General features: G+C 46.4%; 1 protein-coding gene across 1 annotated transcript; it reads left to right on the forward strand.

The window, feature by feature from the left end:
* The first annotated feature begins 717 nt into the window (after positions 1 to 717).
* CASTOR1 (cytosolic arginine sensor for mTORC1 subunit 1) lies at positions 718 to 22764 on the forward strand. The gene is made up of 9 exons (XM_053369372.1): positions 718 to 950; positions 5811 to 5881; positions 11828 to 12021; positions 14341 to 14473; positions 15744 to 15867; positions 17413 to 17526; positions 20138 to 20220; positions 21707 to 21801; positions 22302 to 22764. Exons 1-9 carry the CDS (start codon positions 838 to 840, stop codon positions 22365 to 22367), a joined length of 993 nt encoding a protein of 330 aa, XP_053225347.1. The 5' UTR covers positions 718 to 837; the 3' UTR covers positions 22368 to 22764.
* Positions 22765 to 23384: the final 620 nt, after the last annotated feature.

The following is a 23384-nucleotide window of genomic DNA, read 5'->3' on the forward strand; positions in this document are numbered from 1 at the left end:
TATTGAAAACCAGCTCTCTTTTTTACAGGACCATGAGGACTAGAATCTTACTTTTAAGGAAAGGACCATAGCTTAGTGGTGGGGGCATCTGCTTTGCGCACAGGCTGGGTATGTCTCTGAAAACCAGTGCTGGATTTACGTGTAAGCTAAAGCTTAGGGCCACACTTTCTTGGGGGCCCCCAAAAAAATTAAAGGAAAAAAATACTGGATGTACATTCCCAAAATATAAGATAAAAAACAAACAAAACAAAACCTACATACAGCAAGAGTGTTTTGTGTTGTGTAGGCTCCTATTTGTTATGTGCAAATGGCTTTAGATACGTATTAGGTCCATAAATTACCATATAGCATACATTCAACACAATAAACAGTGGCAATTTGTTGTTGACAAAGGACAGCTGGACATATAAAGGGCCCCCATTACCTTAGGGCCTCATCAAACCTAAATCTGGCCCTGCTGAAAACCCTGGAAAGCCATTGCTCTCCGTACTAAAGGATCCCCGCTGGGGCAAAATTATTATCATTATTTATTAGTGGGTCAGGGTCCGACTCGACATAAGGCAGCTGCCTGCGTTTTCAGATGGGCTGCCTGAGCCCCGACATCTCTCCTTCTCCCAGAGGCGCCCATGACGGCCGGCAGCCAAGGGGCGGAAAGGAGGCGGCGGTGGGTGGATCCCGGGGCCGGCGAGCCTCCACCCCGTGGGCCGGGCCAGGCCTGGCCGAGGAGGCGGCGCCGCGGCCCCGGCTTCGCCTATAGCCGAGCGCCGGGGTTGCGATCCGGCCTTGCTTGGTGCGCCGCTGCCGCTGCCGAGACACGCGCTTCGGGCCGCCGCCGCGATGGACCTGCGGATCCTGGAGCCCCGCGTGCGGGTGCTGAGCCTGGCTCGCAGCGGCCTCTGGCTCTACACGCACCCGCTGCTCAAGATGCTGCTGCTGCCCCAGCGAAGCAGGTGCTCCACAGGGACGGGGTGGCTCGGGGTCGGGTTCCTAGCGGCGTGTATGCGTGTCGTGCGTACGCACACTCGCGTGTACACCAAGGGGTTGAAGGAAGGAGCACGGAAAGGGGATGCGAGAGTCTAGAGAGGAGAAGGCTTCATTGAGCAAAGGTTGCCAAGCCCCATTTTATAAGCCCGCGCACGTGTAGACGGAGGTTGTGGGAAGCTGGGCCAAGGAAGCGTGTTGAGTGTTGTGGACCATTCGCAGGGTGAAGCCCTTTGGGGAAGGGGCAGAATTGGTCCCTGTTAGGTGCGCTCACGTGCCGCAAAGTATTGCGTGCATACGGCGAAGTTGTGGGGGTGGACCAAGGTGGTATATTGAACGTGTGGATTGGGGTGTAGGGGGGCACGTGGACATGTGGTCCAAGCGGTTGTGTTGGTGAGCAAAGGAGGTGTGTGTGTGTGTGTGTGTGTGTGTGAGAGAGAGAGAGAGAGAGAGAGAGAGAGAGAGAGAGAGAGAGAGAGAACTGGACTATATTCTTCCTCTCCCTCAAGGGATTGGGTTCCTCCGTGCGTGTATATCAGTCTACTAGGAGGTTGTGGGAATGCACAAACACAAGAGTGCATTGTTTTGATTGCATAGTGCGAAAGCCTCTTTTGTCACTGCAGGATTGGGCCCACTTACTTGAGAGCTGTAGGGAGTGTGTGGAGCACTCTGAGTAACATCATTTGGGGAGGGGACTGGGTCCTCTGTGCTTGTACCAAGGGGTCGTGCTGTTGAGCCAAGAAGGGGTGTGTGGTGGCAGATGCAATCCTGACCCCACTTGGACATAGCAAGGATTGCCTCCAAACTCTTGCTTTGCATGGGATCTTATAGGATAGGCAGGGTGCTTTGCTGCAAACTCGGCTCAGGGAATTACTGAAAACACTTCTGTTTCTTTATCTGGGTTAAATGGAGTGAGGCTTGTTTGGGCAGCAGGTATCTTTGCTCAGCATCTTGTAACGCAGAATGTGCTACCCTGTTTAAAACCCAGAGGACGAGCAGCTGAAGACCCAACCCTACCTCAAACAGGCACATCTGGTCTCTGTGTGCCTCTTCTCCCAAACTAAGGGTTCAAAGCAAGTGGTAATATTCCTGTAGTAACAGCGGACTATTCTTGCTGGCGTTTGAGCCCATGGGACTCTGCTTCTTTCTCCTGTTTTTCAAAGCAAGCCTTTCAATGCCTCCAAATTGCAGGCCAAGGTTTTAAATATGTTCTTCTGCACTTGGTGCTTGGAGTCAAATGTGGAAAAAAATGTGTTTTTTTAATTAAAGGAAAATCCTCCCCTTTCTCAGGATTGAAAATGGACACCCCCCTATTTTTTCCTCCTACAGTTGGCTTGCAAAGGCTGGCAAAAACAACCTAACTAACACCCTTCTCCCGCCTTGCAGAGAATAAGCAAACAATTACAGGGTGTTATTAGATCAGCCCTTCCAACTGGATCTCACAGTTGGCTGGCAGCCCCTCTCTTTCCAATATATAAAAATACACACAGGGGTTTTCTCCCCAATTCCAGAATCCAAACACATTGGGAGGGGGGATTCTTGCAAGTGTGGAACTCCAGAAGTTGGTCAGCACAGGGAAATATTTCTGGAGTTCCACACTTGCAAGAATCCCCCCCCCTTTGCTTTGGGATTCTGGAATTGGAGAGAAAGTCCCTGTGTTTGTGCTGAGTCTTTCAGTTAAAGCAGCTGTTTCCGAAATAGGAGGTACTGCCCCCTATAGGGAGTCACCGGAAGGCGGTGTTTTAAGGCTCCTGCTAAGTGACTTAGAATCACAGAATTGTAGGGTTGAAAGGGATCGCAAGGGTCAGTAAGCCCAACCCCCCCTGCAATGCAGGAATATTTTGCCCAGTGCGGGACTCGAATCCGTGACCCAGAGATTAAAAGAGTCTCATGCTCTGCTGAGTGACCTATCCCAGATGTTGGGGAACTGGTATCCCTTCGTCAAGCCCATCTATCTTAAGAGTTTGCTGAGCAGTGAAGTAGTTAACTAAAGATGGTAATCTAAGCCTCTTATCTAAGACTTGCTAAATGATTGTCAGACTCTGGGAAGCTGGTATCGCTGGATCAAGTTTTATCAGTTGTGTTGAATTAATTAAATTTAGTTTAAATCGGATTTTGAATGAAGGCACGATTAACTGCTACTGTTTTGGATGTTATTGTGCTGTTTATCTTCTTTAGTGGGTCATGCAAACCTCTATTCTGAATAATGCATTTTATAGGGTGCTGAATCATCAAGTTGAAAGGCATCATCTAATCCAGTGCAGGAATCTTTTGCCCAGCCTGGGGCTTGAACCCATGACCTTGAGATTAAGAGCCTCCTGCTCTATGGATGGAGCTATCCCTCAGGGGCACTGGGAATGAGTTTATGGTGGCTTGAAAAAGTTTGGGAACCACTGATCTGAAGCAAATAATTTCATTGCTCATGTTCTGGTTTCTTAGTCCCGTAGCCCAGCCCAGTCCAAATAGATCACATCAAGATTTAGAGTCCCCAACGCTGCAGTTGGGGTGTGTGAAGTTGGCCAAGAAATTAAATTTCTTCAGACACCACCATTGTTAAATTTTTGGTCTCTCGACAATCAAGGGCTGCTGTTGTTGCCTTTTAAAATCCCGGTACTGCCCCAAATTCTGTTAAAATCCTCAGGATTGAGTTCTGCCTTGCATAGGATCCCCGTGCATTTAAAACTCACCCAATTGCATGGTTTATTTTCAACATGGAATTAGGAGGTTTCTGTAGTGAAATAATTTGAATTTCTTCCATGCAGAGTTGCGAGTGGTTTTCTCTTCCGCAAAGTACCAATGGATTTACCGTAGTTCTACAGCAATCAACATTTATTCCCCATTCATAATATTTTACCTTAATTTCTTAGTATGTTACAATTGTAAGTTCTCGGCTGTCAGGTGTTTCTGTTACATCTCTGAGGTTGCATGAGTGTAAACGGTGGTTTGTTTGTTTTTAAACTGTGTTTTGTTGAAATGGCACATAACTTGTAGCAACCCTCTAGGGTTTCTAAACAAGGGTCTGTCTCCCCTAGCCAGACCTGGAGTTGCTGGCGATTGATGCTTCGCTGCTGAGCTAACATCCCTTCACTATACTGAGTCAGACCTTTTGTCCATCTAGCTCAGTATCCCCAGCACTGACTGGCAGCAGCTCTCCAAGATTTCAGATAGGAAGTATTTTGCCAAGGACTCCTGTGTCTTCCCAGAGTGATATCTGTACATTTCCAATCCTTTGGAGTCTCTCTGCTGTCTTTATTTGTACATCCCTCTTGGTAGAAGCAGAACTGAACAGTTACAGTTCTATCTTGAAGAAGTGTGCATGCACACGAAAGCTCATACCAAGATCGGCAAGTCCTAGGCTCTGTGGTTTAACCCACAGCGCCACCTGCGTCCCAAGGATCATCTATACGCCTCCTCAAACTTGGCCCTCCAGATGTTTTTGGCCTACAACTCCCATGATCTCTAGCCAGCAGGACCAGTGGTCAGGGATGATGGGAACTGTAGTCTCAAAATATCTGGAGGGCCGAGTTTGAGGAGGCCTGATCTAATCCAACCCCCTGCAATGCAGGAGTCTCAGCTAAAGCATCCATGACAGATGACCATCCAACCTCTGATCAAAAACTTCCAGGGAAGGAGAAATAGATGGGGGTCACGTTTTTCTCCTCTCAAGCTTTTTGTCGTGAGAATTGCACAAGCGTCTGCTGAAATTTTGCAAGGGAGATTGGGAACAAAACTAGAACAAGCACGGCTGTAGCTCAGTGGCAAAGCATCTGTTTTGCTTGTAAAACGTCCCAGCTTCAATCCCTGGCATCTCCAGGTAGGGCTGGGGGGGTGACCTGAAGGAGCGTCTCCACCCCCATCGTTCAGCCCGGACACTGAGGTCCAGCTCTGAGGGCCTTCTGGCGGTTCCCTCCTTGCGAGAAGCAAAGCTACAGGGAACCGGGCAGAGGGCCTCCTCGGTAGTGGCGCCTGCCCTGTGGAATGCCCTCCCGTCAAATGTCAAGGAAATAAACAAATATCTAATTTTAGAAGACATCTGAAGGCAGCCCTGTTTAGGGAAGCTTTTAATATTGGATGAATTATTGTATTTTAGTAATTTGTTGGAAGCTGCCCAGTTTCCCCAGATGGATGGGGTAATAATAGTAATAATAATAATAATAATAATAATAATAATAATAATAATATGCCTGAAATCCAGGGATAAGCAAACTTTTTCAGCAGGGGGCCAGTCCACTGTCCCTCAGACCTTGTGGAGGGCTGGACTATATTTTGAAAAAAGAAGAACAAATTCCTACGCCCCACAAATAACCCAGAGGTGCATTTTAAATAAAAGCACACATTCTACTCATGTAAAAACACGCTGATTCCCGGACCGTCCACGGGGCGGATTGAGAAGACGATTGGGCCGGATCCGGCCCCCGGGCCTTAGTTTGCCTACCCAAGTACCTGGAGAGACGTTGCCAATCAGTGCGGACTGTGGACAGTACAGAGCTAGATGGGCCAGTGGTCTGAATGTAATAGGCAGGTTCCTGAGTTGACTTTGCCTCCCATTAGCCAGCCATTAGTTGCCTGTAGCAGCTGGCACTTGTGCTAGGCTTGGAAATGATTTGGAAGCAGATGCATGTGGAGTAATATATATATGTAGCGCATATATATATATATATATATATATATATATATATATATATATATCCCTTCAAAACTCCTGCCCGCCACACCTTGGGCTACTTGAAATTTCTGGGTGCTTTTTCAAAGGCTAGCAAACATTCATGCAGTTGGCTAAAAATTAAAAAAATGCAATGCTGATTTTTCTTCTTCTTTTGTCTTCCCAGGTGCAAATTCTTCAGCTTGACAGAGACTCCTGAAGACTATACGATCATGCTGGATGAAGAAGGCTTTAAAGGTACCAATGTCCGTCCTTTCTGTGTGTTGACTCCCAGCGTGGCATTGTTGCCGTTTCTGACAGCTGTTAATTCAGTTTAATTTAGGGTGCACCGCACGGGATTACTTGCATGGAGCTGCGTGAAAACCTCAAGGGGGACGTTATAGTGAAGGAAGAGCTTATACCTGCCGATAAAGGAATACTTGGGGTTTAAGTTGTTCCTTTTTCAGCCTCAGGGCCACATTCCTTTCTGGGTGATATTCCGGGGGCCACATGTCAGTGGTGGGCAGGGCCAGAGGAAAAAATGGGTGGGAGCAATGGATGTAAGTGATGCCTTTGTAGGGTAGGCTAGTGTCTACACTCTTCCCACACCCCTTTCTCCTACATGTGGCTGGAGGTGCGGGTTTAAGAAAAGATTATTGCTAGGCAATCATGGAGGGTGTAAAGCAAGGCGGGAGAGGAGGCGGGGCCTGGGGAGAGGAGGTGGGGCCTGGGGAGAGGAGGCGGGGCCTGGGGAGTGTCCCAAAAGGTCAGATAGAGAGGAGTGAATGATTCCCCATCCCTGACTTAATGCAATTTTCTTGGTTTAATTTTTGTTGCTTACCAAAAAAAAGCCCTTTCTCCGATGCTGAAATGGCCCATCACAAGGTTATTACGCCTTTTGGGTCTTAACTGGCACCTTGGTTGGAGTTTACACTTAAGAGCATTCATACGCCACTTAATTTTTTTTTTATTAAAAAAAATCTCTTTGCATATGGTCTAAGAAAGCCAGACAATATATCCTTAAAACAAAAATGCGTTGTAAAACCAGTCCTATAAAAACACTAGTAATATAAAGAGAAAAATAAAACGGAATTTCTGAGGCTTCCGACGCATGAATCGGAACCCAACCTTATGGGTCAGGGAACGCCTGGACAAAAAGCAACGTGGGAAAAGGATTTAGGCCCTGCCACTGAGCCTTAGCTGGATTGGAGCAAAAGTTCATCTGGTCCAGGAAGCCCTGAAAAAAGGATGTATTTTTTTTATGAAGGTTGGCTGGCAACATCCTTTGCATGCAGACAGCCTCTGGTTCAATTTCCAGTCTTTTTTTTTTTTCTTTTAAAAAGAAAAATATCCTTCCTTAGTATGAGATGCTGCTGGTTAGAGCAGGTGATACTGGCATGGAGGGACTTAACACACTGATATTGTAAGGCAAGCAGCTCCCTATGTGCAGTTGATCAATTTTGCCGGGTGACCCCGCCCTGGACTTAATTTTGAGCATTATCAAGAAAGAGAGACAGAGAGAGGAAAGAGAAAATCTCCCTGCTGTTCTCTGCTTTTTCCAAGTATAGGAGGGAACAGATGGAGAGCAGATGTTGGTATTGTGCGTCTGTTTTATTTACCCCATGGGGAAGAGGGAGCAGGGCCACAGGAAGGGAGATAGGAAGCCGCCCCGGTCACTGCTGACAACAGCAGCTTTTGTATAACTGCTTCCTGGATCCACTCCAGAGTGGCTTTGGCAGGACATTTTTCAGAGCGGATGGAAGGCGTGGCCTTCCCAAGCTGTGATTTCTTTTGGTGTTGTTCCCATGGAAAAGCAACACACACACACATCCATTGGAGTGATGCATAAATGTGGCTGCCTGGCTGCTTGTGTGAGAGAAGCTGGAAGGGGCCAGGCAGGTGAAGTCTTGGTTTTTACTCAGCCAAGGGAGGTTTGGGGTTTCCCCCCCATTTTATTTATCTCAGTGTGGTGTAGAGCCAGTGTGGTGTAGTGGTTAAGAGCAGTAGTCTCGTAATCTGGTGAACCGGGTTCGCTTCCCCGCTCCTCCACATGCAGCTGCTGGGTGACCTTGGGCTAGTCACACTTCTTTGAAGTCTCTCAGCCTCACTCACCTCACAGAGTGTTTGTTGTGGGGGAGGAAGGAAAAGGAGAATGTTAGCCACTTTGAGACTCCTTAAAGGGAGTGAAAGGCGGGATATCAAATCCAAACTCCTCCTCTTCTTCTTCTTCTTCTTCTTCTTCTTCTTCTTCTTCTTCTTCTTCTTCTTCATATACCGCTTGATTGTAAAACAAACAAGCAGACCTCGGAAGAACTTGCAGAAAGAAGGAAACAATAAAATTACCAGTAAAAAGAAGAAGATATTTTAAACAATTTTTTTAATCAGCAAAAATAGATCAAAGCACCCAACATTCTGTGTGCCGTCCATGTCATGATAGAAATGCATAAACAAAAATATTTTAAGCAGAAAGAGTGCAGTGAAGATGTCCAGTGGCAGGGAGTTCCAAAGTATGGGTGCTGCATTACTGTATGATGTATAGGCAACCTGGAAAGGTCCCGGGGAGGGGAGGGGGTTCCTTTTCTGGAATCTCCAGTGTTTAGCCTTCTCTCCAGGCAGTGACGGGGATTTACATAACCTTTGATAACTTGCCTCCCAAGATGTTTGCTTTCATTCACACCAGATTCTCTTAAAAGGGCCATTCTGACCTCCCGCCCCCTTGGAAGTTGAGAGCAGCTGATTTGCCAGTGCTCCCCCCCCCCCCCCAGAAGTCTAGAGATGCAGTTTTATTCTCTGGATAAAACGCTCTGGTGCTTTCTTGGTTGATTTTTTTTTGAGAAGTCCTTGCTCTCCGTTCCCAGGATTTCAACAGCCTGGTTGGCCATTGTTCTTCTGAACGACTCCATCCTGTTTCCTTGGAACAGAAGCCCCCAAAAGGCCCATATGAAAGTAACCCTTTGCCTTCCGTTGCGCAGCAAATGACACAACAGCTTTGCTTCCCACCTGCATCGCCCCCTCCCTCCGTATATAAATGTAGATATGTGGTTGTGCCTTGACACCCAAGCCAGATGCCCTTTGTGCATTTCCCATGGCACGAGAGGGGGAGCAGGAACACCTTTGGCACCCTTCTGTTGAGTTCCTCATGGTCCCACCCCTATCTTGTGTTGCGTCTGAATATCTGCAACGGAGGGCAAGTTAGAATCTTAAGATTCTGAGTTAGACCCTTGGGTTAAGTAAGGTTCTCATTTAGAGCATTGCGTAGTGCAGGGTTCTAAACTGGAATGCTCTTCCAATAAAGATTCAGCAGGTATCTTCTATACAGTGGTGCCTCGCAAGACGAAATTAATTCGTTCCGCAAGTTTTTCGTCTTGCGAAGCACGGTTTCCCATAGGAATGCATTGAAAATCAATTAATGCGTTCCTATGGAGACCGCTTGCCAGGCTGGCGGTGCGGAGAAGGGCTTTTCTCCCCACCGCAAGCCTTCAGGACAGGTACGGGAACAGAGGGGAAGGCGTGCAGCGCTTCTCCTCTGTTCCCGGGGCTTGCGGTGGGAGGAGGGTTTTTCCTCCCCACCACCAACATTCAGAACAGCATTCTGAATGTTGGCGGTGGGAAGGAAAACCCTCCTCCCACCGCAAGTCTTCAGGACAGCCATCCGAAGGCTGGCGCGGGGAGAAGGTCTCTCCGCCCCACCGCCAGCCTTCGGAGCAGCCTTCCGAAGGCTGGCGGCAGGAGAAGGTCTCTCCGCCCCACCGCAAGCCTTCAGAGCAGCCTTCCGAAGGCTGGCGGCAGGAGAAGGTCTCTCCGCCCCACCGCCAGCCTTCGGAGGAGGTCCGAGGACAGTGGGGAAGACGCGCTGCGCTTCCCCGCTGTCCCGGAGATTTCCCTATGGGCTTCGTCTTGCGAAGGAAGCCCATAGGGAAATTCGTTTTGCGAAGCGCCTCCAAAACGGAAAACCCTTTCGTCTAGCAGGTTTTCCGTCTTGCGAGGCGTTCGTCTTGCGGGGCACCACTGTATCATCATTATCATGATTATCAATATCATTATCATTATCATTATTATTACTATTACTAAATTTATTACCCACTCTTCACCAGCAGGCCCCATGGTGAGTTACAGCAATTTGAAACTTAAAATTAAGAACACTTAAAACAGGTTACAGCCACAAGAATAGGGTGAAAACACACACCTCAGATTTTAACACCTGAGAAGGTCTGTAATAATAATAATAATAATAATAATAATAATAATAATAATAATAATAATAATAATATTTTATTTATACCCCGCCCTCCCCAGCCAAGGCCGGGCTCAGAGCGGCTTACAAGCAATAATAAAAACAAGTTGAATGATTACAACTTAAAAACAAAATTAAAATACAACACTAAAATATTGAAACATTAAAATATTAAAATGCAGCCTCATCGCAGGAGGAGAAAGGAAAAAGAAAGAGGGGGAGGGAATCAAATTGACTCCAAGCCAAAGGCCAGGTGGAACAACTCTGTCTTACAGGTCCTGCGGAAAGAAATCAGATCCTGCAGGGCCCTGGTCTCATGAGGCAGAGCGTTCCACCAGGCCGGAGCCAGAGTTGAAAAGGCCCTGGCTCTGGTTGAAGCGAATTTAACTTCCTTAGGGCCCGGGACCACAAGGGGGTTGCTTTTTATGGACCTTGAGGCTCTCCGTGGGGCAGAAGGAAGCCATCTCTTTGATATTTGTAAGTGTTAGAACCTTGGGTTAAAGTTCTGACTTAGAACCTTGAACAGTGCAGGGTTCTAAATTGTGGGCTGCTCTTCCGATAGAGATTCCGCAGGAGTCTTCTGTGTTAAACCTCTTAATGTTTGCTTCTGAAGGCAGCTTGCTGGAAGGTGGGGGCGGGGGAGTGCTCTTGTGCCTGGTTCCTGCTTGCGGGTTTGCCATTGTGAGAAGAGGATGCTGGACTTGATGGGCCAGTGGTCTAATCCAGCAGCTTCTCCTGTTCTTCCTCCTTGTGTCATTTGGTCTGGTCGAGCAAAGGCGGTTCATATCTTCTGAATTAACCTCTGGAGTAGCTGAATCAACAAGAATCCTTGTTGGCCGAGAACACCATGTACTTGCTTCCCTCCTCGACTGGGGACTGTTCCAAGCCCCTTTTTGGCTCTGCTTCATTTTGGGGAGAGAAAGAGAGAGAGCGCGCTAAAATCTCTGGTTAGAGGGACAGTTTGTCTTAGGTGGGAACGGGCTTGCCAAAGGCATCAGAGCCCATTGGCAGGGAAATGGGGAGGCAAGGGGCTTTGAGTCTTGCAGTAAACTGCTGCTCCTGATTCCAAAACCTCATTGGAACTCAGAATTCTGTGAAGTTCCCTGGATCGTTTTAAAATAAGAGACAAGTTTTTTTAAAAAACAACAACTTCCATGTAAAAACTGTAGCACCATTTTGTTTATTTAATTAAAAGTCCCTCTAAACAGCTTAATATTTTTTAAACATTCCTAAGTGCTACACACTGTGCAATACAAAAATATGCTCATTTTGGGGTCACCACTCTTTAATATTCAGTAGGCTGCATTGCTGCAAGTAGAATTTCCCAGATCTACGTCATCTTGCAGGTCTGTACAAGGGGATAAACTTGGTTGTTTGGACAAAATAAAATAAAAATCCTTCCAGTAGCACCTTAGAGACCAACTAAGTTTGTTATTGGTATGAGCTTTCGTGTGCATGCACACTTCTTCAGATACCATGAAGAAGATGGTTGTTTGCGTAATCTTTTATGTAGCTACTAGGGGCTACTGCCCCATTTGCTCTGCTTTCCAACCTGCCAACCCCCCTTCCCCCACATCTGAGCAACCCCCCTTCTTAAACCTTACCCACTTCCTTCACTGTCTTTTCACAGCTTGACCAAAGCCCCACCCCCTTTTAAAGCCCCACCCCCTGCTTGCTAAACCTCTGTGAAGTGCTTGCCCCCCTCCATTAAACAGCTCACTTGGGCCACCAGCACTGCTCACTTTCTTGCTTGCCTGCCTGCTGTCCTGTTGTGACGACAGCCTTATGTTCTTATGTATATAGGAAGATAAAGAGATTTAGTTCAGGTTTTGACCTGCGTAGGCAGTTGTCTGTAATATTTGTAATTTTATCTGACGAGCATAAGTTGTACTTCATCAGTAGTAGTCAATTTTTTTGGAGGGGGGAGCATGAAAACAAATCTTGGATCTCCTCCCACCCTTGTCTTCCAGAGCTGCCCCCGTCTGAGTTCCTGCAAGTCGTCGATTCCACCTGGCTGGTGCTCAATGTCTCATCCAACGGCAGCGCTTCCGCTAACCTCCAGCCTATTGGGGTCACCAAGATCGCTAAGTCGGTCATCGCACCACTGGCAGAGCACAACGTCTCGGTGCTAATGCTCTCCACCTATCAGACAGACTTCATCCTGGTGAGTCTTTTGGGGTGACTCCCCCCCCATCCCCAGGGGAGACAGTTGACCATTGTAAAGGGAAGAGGCCACCTGAGGAAGGGCTGAGTCTTACTGGTTGAGCCCTTTGTTTTCCCAAAGGCCCGAACTTCAACCCCCAACATCTCTAGATACAATTGGGACTGCGTGCACACGATACATTTAATCATAGCTGTCAACTTACAGATTTGAGAATAAGGGATCAGCAGCCAAAATAAGGGATTTTGGCTTGGCTTATACAGAAATCTGGCACTGATGGAGCCATGCTGCTTTGGCTGCGACTGACTGTGTTTTGTAGGGGGTTGGACTAGATGATCCTAAGGGTCAACAACTCCCACCAAAGAAGAGTGGCAGACAAAACTGATGAACGACGTCGAGATGGCAAAGCTTACAGGCAGAATTAGAAACCAGGAAGAGGACTTCTTTAATAAAGAATGGGGAAAGTTTATAATTTAGTTGAAAAGCTATTGTAAAGAGTTACATACATTGGTAGGCTTGACAGAAAACTTGTAGTAAAAATTTGAACTATGGATGGACAAATGATTTATAAAAATAGAGTTATGAAAGGGATGCAAAGGGGGAAATCACTACATTAAGTTGCTGCACGGTTGGAGGGCATGCAAAGCAGCATGCCGGGGCTGCCGTCCTGGTGCAAGGAGTTCGATCGGCCCTTCCCTGCCCAAGATGGTTGGGGGACGGAGAGAGACTCTCCCACGCCGCCCACGAGCCTGGCATGAGGCGGTTGCGGTGCCGCCCTTCTGCGTCCCTTCCCATCCCCTCCTCTTCCTCCTCCCTCAGGCTGCCTCCTCAGCCGCCGCTGCCTCCAGCTTCCCCTGGCAGTGCGGCGGAAGTCTCGCAAGAGGGGCTGCCTGCCTGCCCGCCCGCTGCTGCCCGTCTCCTCACAATGCACCCCAGAGGGGGGAAAGAGAGATGGAGACGCAGCTCATGCGCATGCTCTCTCGCGGCGGAGGACCCCGAGCCACTGCTTTCCTCCCGAGCCGGGCGAGCATGAAACCCGGGAAATTTAAGGGACTCCTTATTGGGTGAGCAACGCAGCCAAGCAACACAGTTGGAGCCTCCCTCCTCCCTGACTTGCAGGGAGGGAGGGAGAGGAGCTGCTTCCTTTGAAACCCAGGAAATTTAAGGGACATCATCAATAAGGGACAGCAGCGGGACACAGCGCTGGGATAAGGGAGTTTCCCGCCAAATAAGGGACGGTTGACAGCTATGCATTTAATGTGCTGTGATACTGCTTTAAACCATCATGGTTTCTGTCAGAGAATTCTGGGAGCTGTGTTTTGTTGAAAGTGCTGAGAGTTTTGTTAGGAGGCCTCACATAGCTACAATTCCCAGAGCTCCTTGAGAAGAGGGATTGATTATTATTATAGCACTTGGAGGATTGTTGGGGTCTCCTAATGACTCTCACACCCTTAACAAACTACAGCTCCCAGAATTCATTGGGGGAAGCCATGATGGTTTAAAGTGGCGCCATAGTGCTTTAAAAGTTTGGTGTGAATGTGGCCGAGGAAAAAAAAGACCATTTTCTTTAGTCATAGGACAGTGGTGGAGAATTTGTTTCAGGCTGAGGGCCGCATTCTGTTCTGGGCAACCTTTTGGGGGCCACATTCTGTTCTGGGCAGTGTCCGAGGTGAAAGTGGGCAGAGCAATGAATGTAAATTTTACCTTTGTACAGTAGGCTAGTTTCTGCACACACTCCCACCGTCCTTCTCTATCCTCCACTTTCACAAGCAAGAGGCATGATCAGAGTCTAAGGACACATTCCAGCCAGGCAGAACCACTCAAGGAGGCAGAAAGCAAAGTCAATGTGGGGTGCGGCCAAACGGCAAATAGACAGAAGGCCACACTTAGCACCTAGGCCTGAGGTTCCTAACTCTTGTCCTAGACTGCTGATCTTATGTATAACAAAAAGAGATTCTTCTAAGGGCATCAGATGAGTTTGGCCAGAGCCAGAATTCGAACTACAGACTTTCAGCCTCTTGGGCCACCACCAGTGGAGGCTTGTCAATTAGGGCTAATGGGGCAGTGCCCCACCAACCTCAGCCTGCCTTCTTACAACTGATGAAGGGGGGAGACCCTGCCTGTCAGTTTCCTCCTCCTCCTCTGTGTTCCCCTTGTAGAACTCAGCCAGGAAGAAGAGGATGGGGGAGAAACGCTCAAATTGGTTGGCTCTGCTTGCCACTGGCGCCACCTACTGTTGGCCTCCCTGCCTTCCGCTCTACCCATCCCAAAAGGCACAAGCTGCTGCTCTGCACCGGCGACGACCTTGGCTCTCTCTTCCAGGTGCGGGAGAAGGACCTCCCTGTCGTGATCCACACCCTGGAAGGCGAATTTGATATTTACAAGGAGGTGAACGGGGAGCCGGTCCCCGCAAGCTGCGACGACACAACCAACGGGTTCCTCAAGCCAAAGCAAGGTGAGTTTTTTTTGAATGAGAAGGGGTTCAGTGGAAACAGCCTCTGTAACCTTATGGCCTCCTTTTGGAGGCTTTGAAATTGGATTCCTTGTCTCCACCGCCACCCAGCTTTATCAAAAATATGTCAGGCCAGTCCGATGGGGACAAAGTTCATCCATTGTGTTGATGCTCGGAGGAGAAGAAAGTATCTTTTTGTTTTGCTTAGACAATAGGGAGGTTTGTGCTTTAACCTTGCAAACAGCAGCCTTGCAAACAAAGACATGGCAGCTGTTGGCTGATTTAATTTTTTTTTCCAGTTGCCGCTCTCTCAGTAGCATAACCAAGAAACATTTAAAACTGTGGTTCCCAACCTTTTTTATTTTTTGGCCAAACCCCACCTAAGCATCTCTAAAATCCTGATGTCCACCCCACCCCCGGTGACATATACCATATTTTTCCATGTATAACACGCCCCTTTGTATAAGACACCCCTTCTTTTTTGCAGAATTTTAAAATAACAAACCTAGTCTTATACACGGAAAAATACGGTAATTCTTATTATTCGAAAGTGAACTCCTATTCACGTGGAGGAAGCCTAAAGGGCCATTAACTTGGTCTAAACAAACTTCCAAAGAACATGGCACCCACGAAAGAGAAAAATAAAAGAACGAAAGGACAGGTGAAGTACCAAGGAAGAAATCACTAAGAAATTGTTAAAATGATGATGATGATGATAATTAATAATTAACATGCCAGCTGCAGACAGATTTTATATTAGGCACCAATTTAGTCCGCTTCAGTCTCAAGTCTTCTTGTTTAGTGATATCCAGTCAATTTATTTTTCTTTTCGAATTGGCCCCCTTAAAAATCTAATTGCCCCCCTGTGGGGCGTGTGCCCCACATTGGGAACCACAGATTTAAGACATAAAAAACTATAAAGGTAAAATTGAGCAGGCAGTTAAAAGAATCCAGTAACAAAACTATATGGATCTAAGCAGCGCTTGAAATTCTGACCCTTGAGGTGTGGATAAATGGTGGGTATTAAATTATAACAACAACAAAATTCAACTTTGTTGGATGTCTCCAAATTCTGGTGCAGAAAATAAAGATGGCTGTTAGCCAAATGGGCTGTTGCTGCAGGTGTTGTGCAAATGCAATTCAGCCCTGCTCCTCTGCTTGGAAAATCTCCTGGAATTGCCATGGCATTCCCTTGCCTGGTCCAAGCCAATCCCTTGGGAATTCTGGCTGTTGCTGTGTCAGGTGTCTTAACACTTTTGTCTCTTGTCCTTAGACGTGAACCCCACTGTCCACCCTGTGCAGAGCCCCCAAAACAGGTTCTGTATCCTGAGCATCTCTCCAGACTCCTTGCCCGCCATCGCCACAATCCTCATTGATGTCCTGTTCTACTCACACAGGTAAGAGCGCAGCAGAGGTGTAGCAGACACCAGCCATGTTCTGCTTTCTGTGCAAAGATCAAAACTTAACTGTTTGGGGGGCTTCCAGTTCCGCTCTGCCTTAGTGGAGGCAGGCTCCACGACAGCGAGGAGTTCATTGGTGAAGGAAAAACAAGGATTATTGAAGGTAATCATCCTTGCAAATTCTCCCCCAGGACGGGGGGAGTGGGCTTCACTCGCAGTTCGTCTTGGACCTGGCTCTCGGTCTGGCATGGAATGTGGGGGGCAGGAAGGCGCTAAGTGTAAAAGCCTTTCGCCTACCGAAAATCAACGCCGCCATTAAGAAGCAGAGGTTTTCCTGTTAGAGCTTAATTGGGCTAAAGTACAGGCACGTGCTAGAAGAGATGAGATCACAAACTGCGGAACAAACCAACTGCAAGGACTTTAAGGTTTGAATTTGAGATAAGACTTCATTCAGTGCAAAAGATGGCTGGGTGGGGAGCCTACGGTTTCTTTATTTAAAGTTTTCTTCTCTACATTTATGATTCAGCACCCCTCATGAATGTTAGTTCAAATTATATTTATGCAAATGAGGATGGAAGAAATTGGATTATAAATATGGAATATAACATCAAATGGAACGGTGTGTATAAAGAAAAAAGGAGGGAAGCTCTATTTTGCAAAAGGTTTACAGTGGAAACTTAGAGCTGACTCTTCCCCATCCTTTATTATTTACGGAGTGAACTGAATCACGCTAAGAGAACTTGGAATTTAATTGGAAGTATAATTGCTCATATCTTCAGCTGGAAGGAAAGATGAAAGGAGTCTGTGAACTGTCAAGAAACTGATAGGGTTCTTTATTGAGTCATCTGCAGTTCGACAGACCTCTCTTCTTCCCAGGCTGAGAGGGAAAATGGTGACAATAGTCACCAACAGACAGAGTGACTTTTGCAGCTGTTGTTAAAGTTCTTGGTGCAAAACGACGAAGCATGGGACAGAACGATTGAGAAATTTCTGGTACAACAATGGGATATCAGCTCTGCCCAAGGCATGACGCAAACAGCAAAAATTGGGGGAAAGAAAGCCATAATATCTTACAAGGACAGGAAGAAACACCACAGACAGAATAATTCCTGCACACAGGAAGAACAAGGATATAGTCTGAGTTCCTCATTTGCTGCCTTATAAATCCATTTAATTGTCAACGCGAATAGAAGTTATTAATATTGCAGTTGTTGTATAAAGGATCATTATTATGACCGGAATGTAACTGAAACTAATAAGATTTTGCAACGCAGAAATAAAGAAAATAATCAAAACATCAAATCTAGCATGCGGCAGCCCCACTTTAACCAAATTATATAATTTGTTATTTGAATGATCGGTATTAATAATTGTAATATAAATTGGTATTGTTATAATGAGGCTATTATTGGACTTTAATTGAAAACTAATAAACATTTATGATTACCCCCCCCCCTCTGTTTTTTAAAAAGCTGGTCAGCTTGTCCTATTCAGTCCTGTATTTTGGCAACTTATATGTTTCTTCTTCACCCCATTTTTCAGCCCCTCAAAGGAAGCTGCTTCAGCCAGCCAGGACCTCGACTCCATTACTTTCTTTGCCTTTTCGCTGATTGAGGGGTACATCTCCATCGTCATGGATACCGAGACCAAGAAGAAGTAAGTGCCGTCAGGTAGACAGCTTTGCTGCAGGTAGCAGGGAAACTTTTATTAAATTAAATGTTTTCTGAGAGTAGGGCTGCATTCACACGGCGGTTTATTCCATGTCCCTGGCTCTTAATTTCCCCATTACATTTGAGCTTTTGCATGACTCGGAAGCCGCTTCCGGGAAACGTAGCAGAACATTATGGAAATTTTGTACACATTTTCGTATTAATTGCTTTGGGGGGGGACCCTGTTTGCAACCCCGCTAAATCAGAAAATTGCAAGAGGAAAGTGACGAAATTTGGAGCAGTAAACCAGCTTGCAAGTTCTTCCTTGAGGTTTCCATGGGGGAACAAGAACAGTCATGTGCAGAAAGGATGGAGAATTGGCAACATTGAATGACGTTCATTGAATGGTGTAAATGTGTGGGATGTAATCCACTGGGAGCAGTCAAATACAACATTCCTTGTTTTCCTAGAGTGGACATTCAAGGGAATGTTTGTCCCAGCCATTCGAAACTTCCTGTCCCTCCTGGCCTAGAGCATCCTTCCTTGCATGTGACTAGTGAGTGGGCGTGACCTTTCCAGACCTGGTAAACGGACAAGGCATCCTGCCACTCTCTTTCTCTTTTCCATCTTCCTTTCATCCTGCGAACTTCCTGGAATGAACTGCTGGCTGCCAGCCAAGCAGCCCCCCAGGTCATCTCCCTTATGGGATAAACCTGTTAGTATTAGTTTGTAACTTTAAGGCTTAAGCCTGCCTTCCCACTGTGCTCTGTCTGATCATGAGCAAACTTTCTTTTTATTGCTTTTAAAGACTGTGGTGTCTTTATTCTTTTAGGAGGGATTCAAGGCATCTTACCAGGAAAATATTAGAACACATTTCATTCTGGGCAAGCCAGATTGAATTGCGTACTGTCTTAAGAAACTCACACGAGTTCGCAACTAGTTTTCTGCTGTGTAAAGGGGAATGTAAATTCTGCTAAGTGAAGGAACTTGCTAGAGCAAGTTAGGAAGGATATTAAAAATATTAATATTAATAAACAATATATCCTCTCCTTCCACCCTGAACATTCCCACAAAATGAAATTTAGCACAGCATGCCGGTATATCAGTCAAAAGGCTTACAAGTTCCAGGGTTCTGCTCTTGCTTTGCCATGCATCTTTTAATAAAAAGGTCTATCATGTTGCCTCTTACTTGACTTTTCCCTAAACTTAAAAAAGTCCCAAACTTTGCAACCTTTTCTCATAGAAAGGCTCTGCATCATTCTCTTGATCATCTGTGTTGCCCTTTTCTGAACCTTTTACAAACGCTTCAATATCCTTTTTGAGGTGAGGGGGACCAGAACGGCATACACAGTATATTCCAAGAATGGTCACCAGCGTTGTCTTTCACAAATGAGGGCAATGTGCAGTGCCAGTCGAAGCATCTCCTGGTGGGGGGGTGTCTGTCAGGGCACGAATCCCCTTTCTTGCTTGAAAGCCCTGTGACAGCATCTCGTAGTTTGCCTTAGGAAATTGCCGGCTGCTGTGTTCGTAGGCAATTGCTGGAATTCATGTGGTGGTTTGGCTGAGATTTCTGTTTGTCACGTGGCAGTCTTGGGATAAAGGGTCATATCCATGCAGCACCATAAAAGGACAGATAATGCACCACAGTTCCCAGGATTATCTGGTTAAGCCGTGTGCTTTATTTATTTATTTTGGATAATTTTATTATTTAACATAATTGTTACAAAATGTAAGCAAAATGTTACAAATACATACATACATATATATTTCAAATGCAGTGGTACCTCGGGTTACATACGCTTCAGGTTACAGACTCCGCTAACCCAGAAATAGTGCTTCAGGTTAAGAACTTGGCTTCAGGATGAGAACAGAAATCGTGCTCTGGCGGTGCAGCAGCAGCAGGAGGCCCCATTAGCTAAAGTGGTGCTTCAGGTTAAGAACAGTTTCAGGTTAAGAATGGACCTCCGGAACGAATTAAGTACTTAACCCGAGGTATCACCGTAAGCACATATATATATGAAAAAAGAAACAAAAAAGAAAAAAGAAGAAAAAATAAAGAGGAAAAAAGAAGAAATAATGTTGGAAGAATTTCTTCCAAGTTTATTCTACAGATATCTCAATATGAAAATAATAAAATTTGATTGACTTCCATCACTTACACTGCACTTCCTATATACATTTTAAGCCAGATAGTATCTGTTGTTCCGTTTTCCCCATACAATCTCACACAAATGTTCTAATCAATAAGTTTTCTTACTCTCTCACGAATCTATTCTAAACACAACCAATACCTTACATTTAATCCTTGTCTACATAGATAATCATTTAAGCATTTCCATTGTTTCTGGATTACATTTTTTGGTTTTTGCCTTATCAGATCGGTCAACTTTGCTAATTCCAAGTATTTGCATAATTTATTTAACCATTCTTCTTTGGTTGGAATATCATTATAAGCCGTGTGTTTTAAATGTGTGGTGTGGATGCGATCGTGCTGGTGTGTTGCTGTGTGCAGGGAAAACTGAGCCGGAGGGTAGAAAGCACAGAGCATCACTTGGGTGTGGGGCTTTAGAAAAGGTGCCTTGTGGCCGTGACTAAATTCTCCTGTCTCCTTCTCCCAGGTTCCCCAGTGACCTCCTGCTGACCAGCTCCTCAGGGGAGCTCTGGAGGATGGTGAGGATTGGGGGCCAGCCCCTCGGCTTCGGTGAGTGTGTGCACCCCATTTGTTCTGAGCTCTGCTTTTCCTTGTGGGCAGCGTTACTGATAAGCTGCAGGGACGGCTGTTGTTTTTAATAGTACAAGATGCTAGCCATAAAGTACAGCCTTGCCAAGTGCTCAGCTGATTGCCTGTGCCGAGTTAGAATTTCCTCCAGGTGAGCAGGCAGTGAGATCTTGCAAGAGCCGACTTTTTCTCTTCCTTCACTTTTAAGCTACACTCCCCTGTACCAGGTAAGCGTGAGTTATCTAGCTAAGAAAGCCAATGCAATTCTGGGCTGCATCAATAAGAGTATAGCATCTAGATCAAGGGAAGTAATAGTGCCCCTGTATTCTGCTCTGGTCAGACCTCACCTGGAGTACTGTGTCCAGTTCTGGGCGCCACAGTTCAGGAAGGACACTGACAAACTGGAACGTGTCCAGAGGAGGGCAACCAGAATGGTCAAAGGCCTGGAAACGATGCCTTATGAGGAACGGCTAAGGGAGCTGGGCATGTTTAGCCTGGAGAAGAGGAGGTTAAGGGGTGATATGATAGCCATGTTCAAATATATAAAAGGATGTCACATAGAGGAGGGAGAAAGGTTGTTTTCTGCTGCTCCAGAGAAGCGGACACGGAGCAATGGATCCAAACTACAAGAAAGAAGATTCCACCTAAACATTAGGAAGAACTTCCTGACAGTAAGAGCTGTTCGACAGTGGAATTTGCTGCCAAGGAGTGTGGTGGAGTCTCCTTCTTTGGAGGTCTTTAAGCAGAGGCTTGACAACCATATGTCAGGAGTGCTCTGATGGTGTTTCCTGCTTGGCAGGGGGTTGAACTCAATGGCCCTTGTGGTCTCTTCCAACTCTATGATTCTATGATTCTATGAAAAATGTGTTCTTTGCACAGCTGGTACAGCCTTAGTGGGGCTATTTTAAGAGCTACCTTACCATGTATATATAGTTTGTATATTTTATTGCTCTAAGCTGCTTTGAGACCAACATGGTGAAAAGTGGGATATTGTGTGTGTGTGTGTGTGTGTGTGTGTGTAAAAATAAATAAAATAAAACATTAAGCCAACACTGGAAGGTAGGTGTTGGCTGCCATATTATAATCAATGGGGAAGACATCCAAACAATTCTGGGAGCTGTAGTTTGTTGAAGGTGCTGAGAGTTGTTTTGAAGGCCCTATTCCCCTCCCAGGGTTACAGTTCCCAGAGTGGTTTAACGGTCAATCTGTCCTCACAGGGAATTCTGGGAAATGGAATTCTGCGAAACGGGAGGGGAATAGGGCTCTCCTAACAACTCTCCGCACTCTTAAGAAACTGCAACTCCCAGAATCCTTTGGGGGAAGGGGAAACCAGGACTGCTTAAGTGCTTTCATAGTGCCTTAGATGTGTGGTGCGCATGTGACCAATCAGTGCTTAAGAGAAAGGGAGGGTTTTTCTTACTCTTTCTAAAAGGGCACAAGTTTATCACCTGCCTTCTTGCCTCCCCAGACGAATGTGGGATTGTGGCTCAGATTGCCAAACCTCTCGCCGATGCAGACATCTCTGCGTATTACATTAGCACCTTCAACTTTGACCATGCCCTGGTAAGTCGGTCAGGCTTTCTTCCAAATTGTGAGCAGCTGCCTACCTATTTTTAGGTTTTTTAAAAAAAATTATCATTTTAATGTTTTATTTAGAGGCCATGTTTGTTTGTCTTTTGAACTAAAGCAGCATACAGTCATACCTTGGGTTACAGACGTTTCAGGTTGCCTTTTTTTGGGTTGCGGCCTGCCGAAACCCAGAAGTACCGGAACGGGTTATTTCCGGGTTTCGGCAGTTGCGCATGCGCAGAAGTGCTAAACTGCGCTTTGTGCATGCGCAGAAGTGCCGAATTGCAACCCGTGCATGCGCAGACGCACCGCTGCAGGTTGCGAACGCTGCGGGTTGTGAACTTGCATCCCACACGGATCATGTTCGCAACCCGAGCGTCCACTGTATAAATTTTGTTAAATGAAAAAATATTCTAAATCCTCTTTGAGCTGTACTGCAGGGAGGAGACGCTATTTGGTCCGGCTGGTTTGCTACCCTTCCCCATCTCTTCCAGGTTCCAGAGGATGGCATTGATAACGTCACCCAAGTGCTTCAGACACGGCAGGAGAGTGGGAGATAGCCCCTTGGCTCAGTATGCACGCCGATTTCTGCTGCACCTGATACCTGGTGTTCCCTGGAGCAAGGTGGAAGCCGCTTGCCCTGAGTGTGAGCCGAGCTGTCCTTTTTTCACAGTGTTTTCTTGGAAACGTGGAGCGACTGGTGCATCTCCCTCCAGCTGGAGGAGAGCTGTGTTGTTCCTTTGCTCCCAGGAAGGGAGCCCCAACCTGTGCCTTATCTAGACACTCTCCAGAACCCGGTGAATCCGTTCCGATTGCCTGCGTCAGACTTTACTATTCTCCAAACCCCTCTCTAGCCTTCCGGCCCTATCGTTCGGTCCTGGGCCTAGCTGTATCTAGAGCCAAGGAGGAAGATTCCTGCTCCTGATGTGCTTCTGGAGAATCTCTCTCTCTCTCTCTCTCTCTCTCTCTCTCTCTCTCTCTTTGCACATTACCTGAGCTTCTCCAATAGGAAGACAAGCCTGGAACTTTTTGTTGTCATTTTTGTTGTGGTTGCTAATTTGTTGGAATTGCACAGTTTACTTCTTATTGTGATTTTTTTTTTTGATCCACAGTGCTAAGATTGGGATATAACTGGGGGCCATTCCTTGTTGAGGTGGTTGGCAGAAAGCACACATTCACTCCACAAGTTTAAAGCTCTAGGATACCACTTTAAACAGTCCTGGCTTCTTCCAAAGGATTATGGGAGCTGTAGTTCATTGAAGGGTTGTTAGGAAGACCCTCTCCTTCCCCTCCCAGAGCTGCGTTTCCCAGAGATCGTTGGGGAGAGGGATTGACGGTTATCACTCTAGGAATTGTAGCTCTGGAAGGAGAAAGTGTGTGTGGGGGGGGGGTGTCTCCTCCAATGACCCTTAACAAACTACAGCTCCCATAATTCTTTGAGAAAAGCTAGGACTGTTTAAATGGGCACCACAGGGCTTTAACTGTGAATGGTGGGACTATGGCCTAAGTGACTGATCATCGTAGAGGTTTTTTAAACTTCAACCTTCCACCAAGTTCCCATTTGTAGGTTCCTTGCC

Source organism: Podarcis raffonei, chromosome 16, assembly GCF_027172205.1.
Source record: "Podarcis raffonei isolate rPodRaf1 chromosome 16, rPodRaf1.pri, whole genome shotgun sequence".
NCBI classification, from domain to species: Eukaryota; Metazoa; Chordata; class Lepidosauria; order Squamata; family Lacertidae; genus Podarcis; species Podarcis raffonei.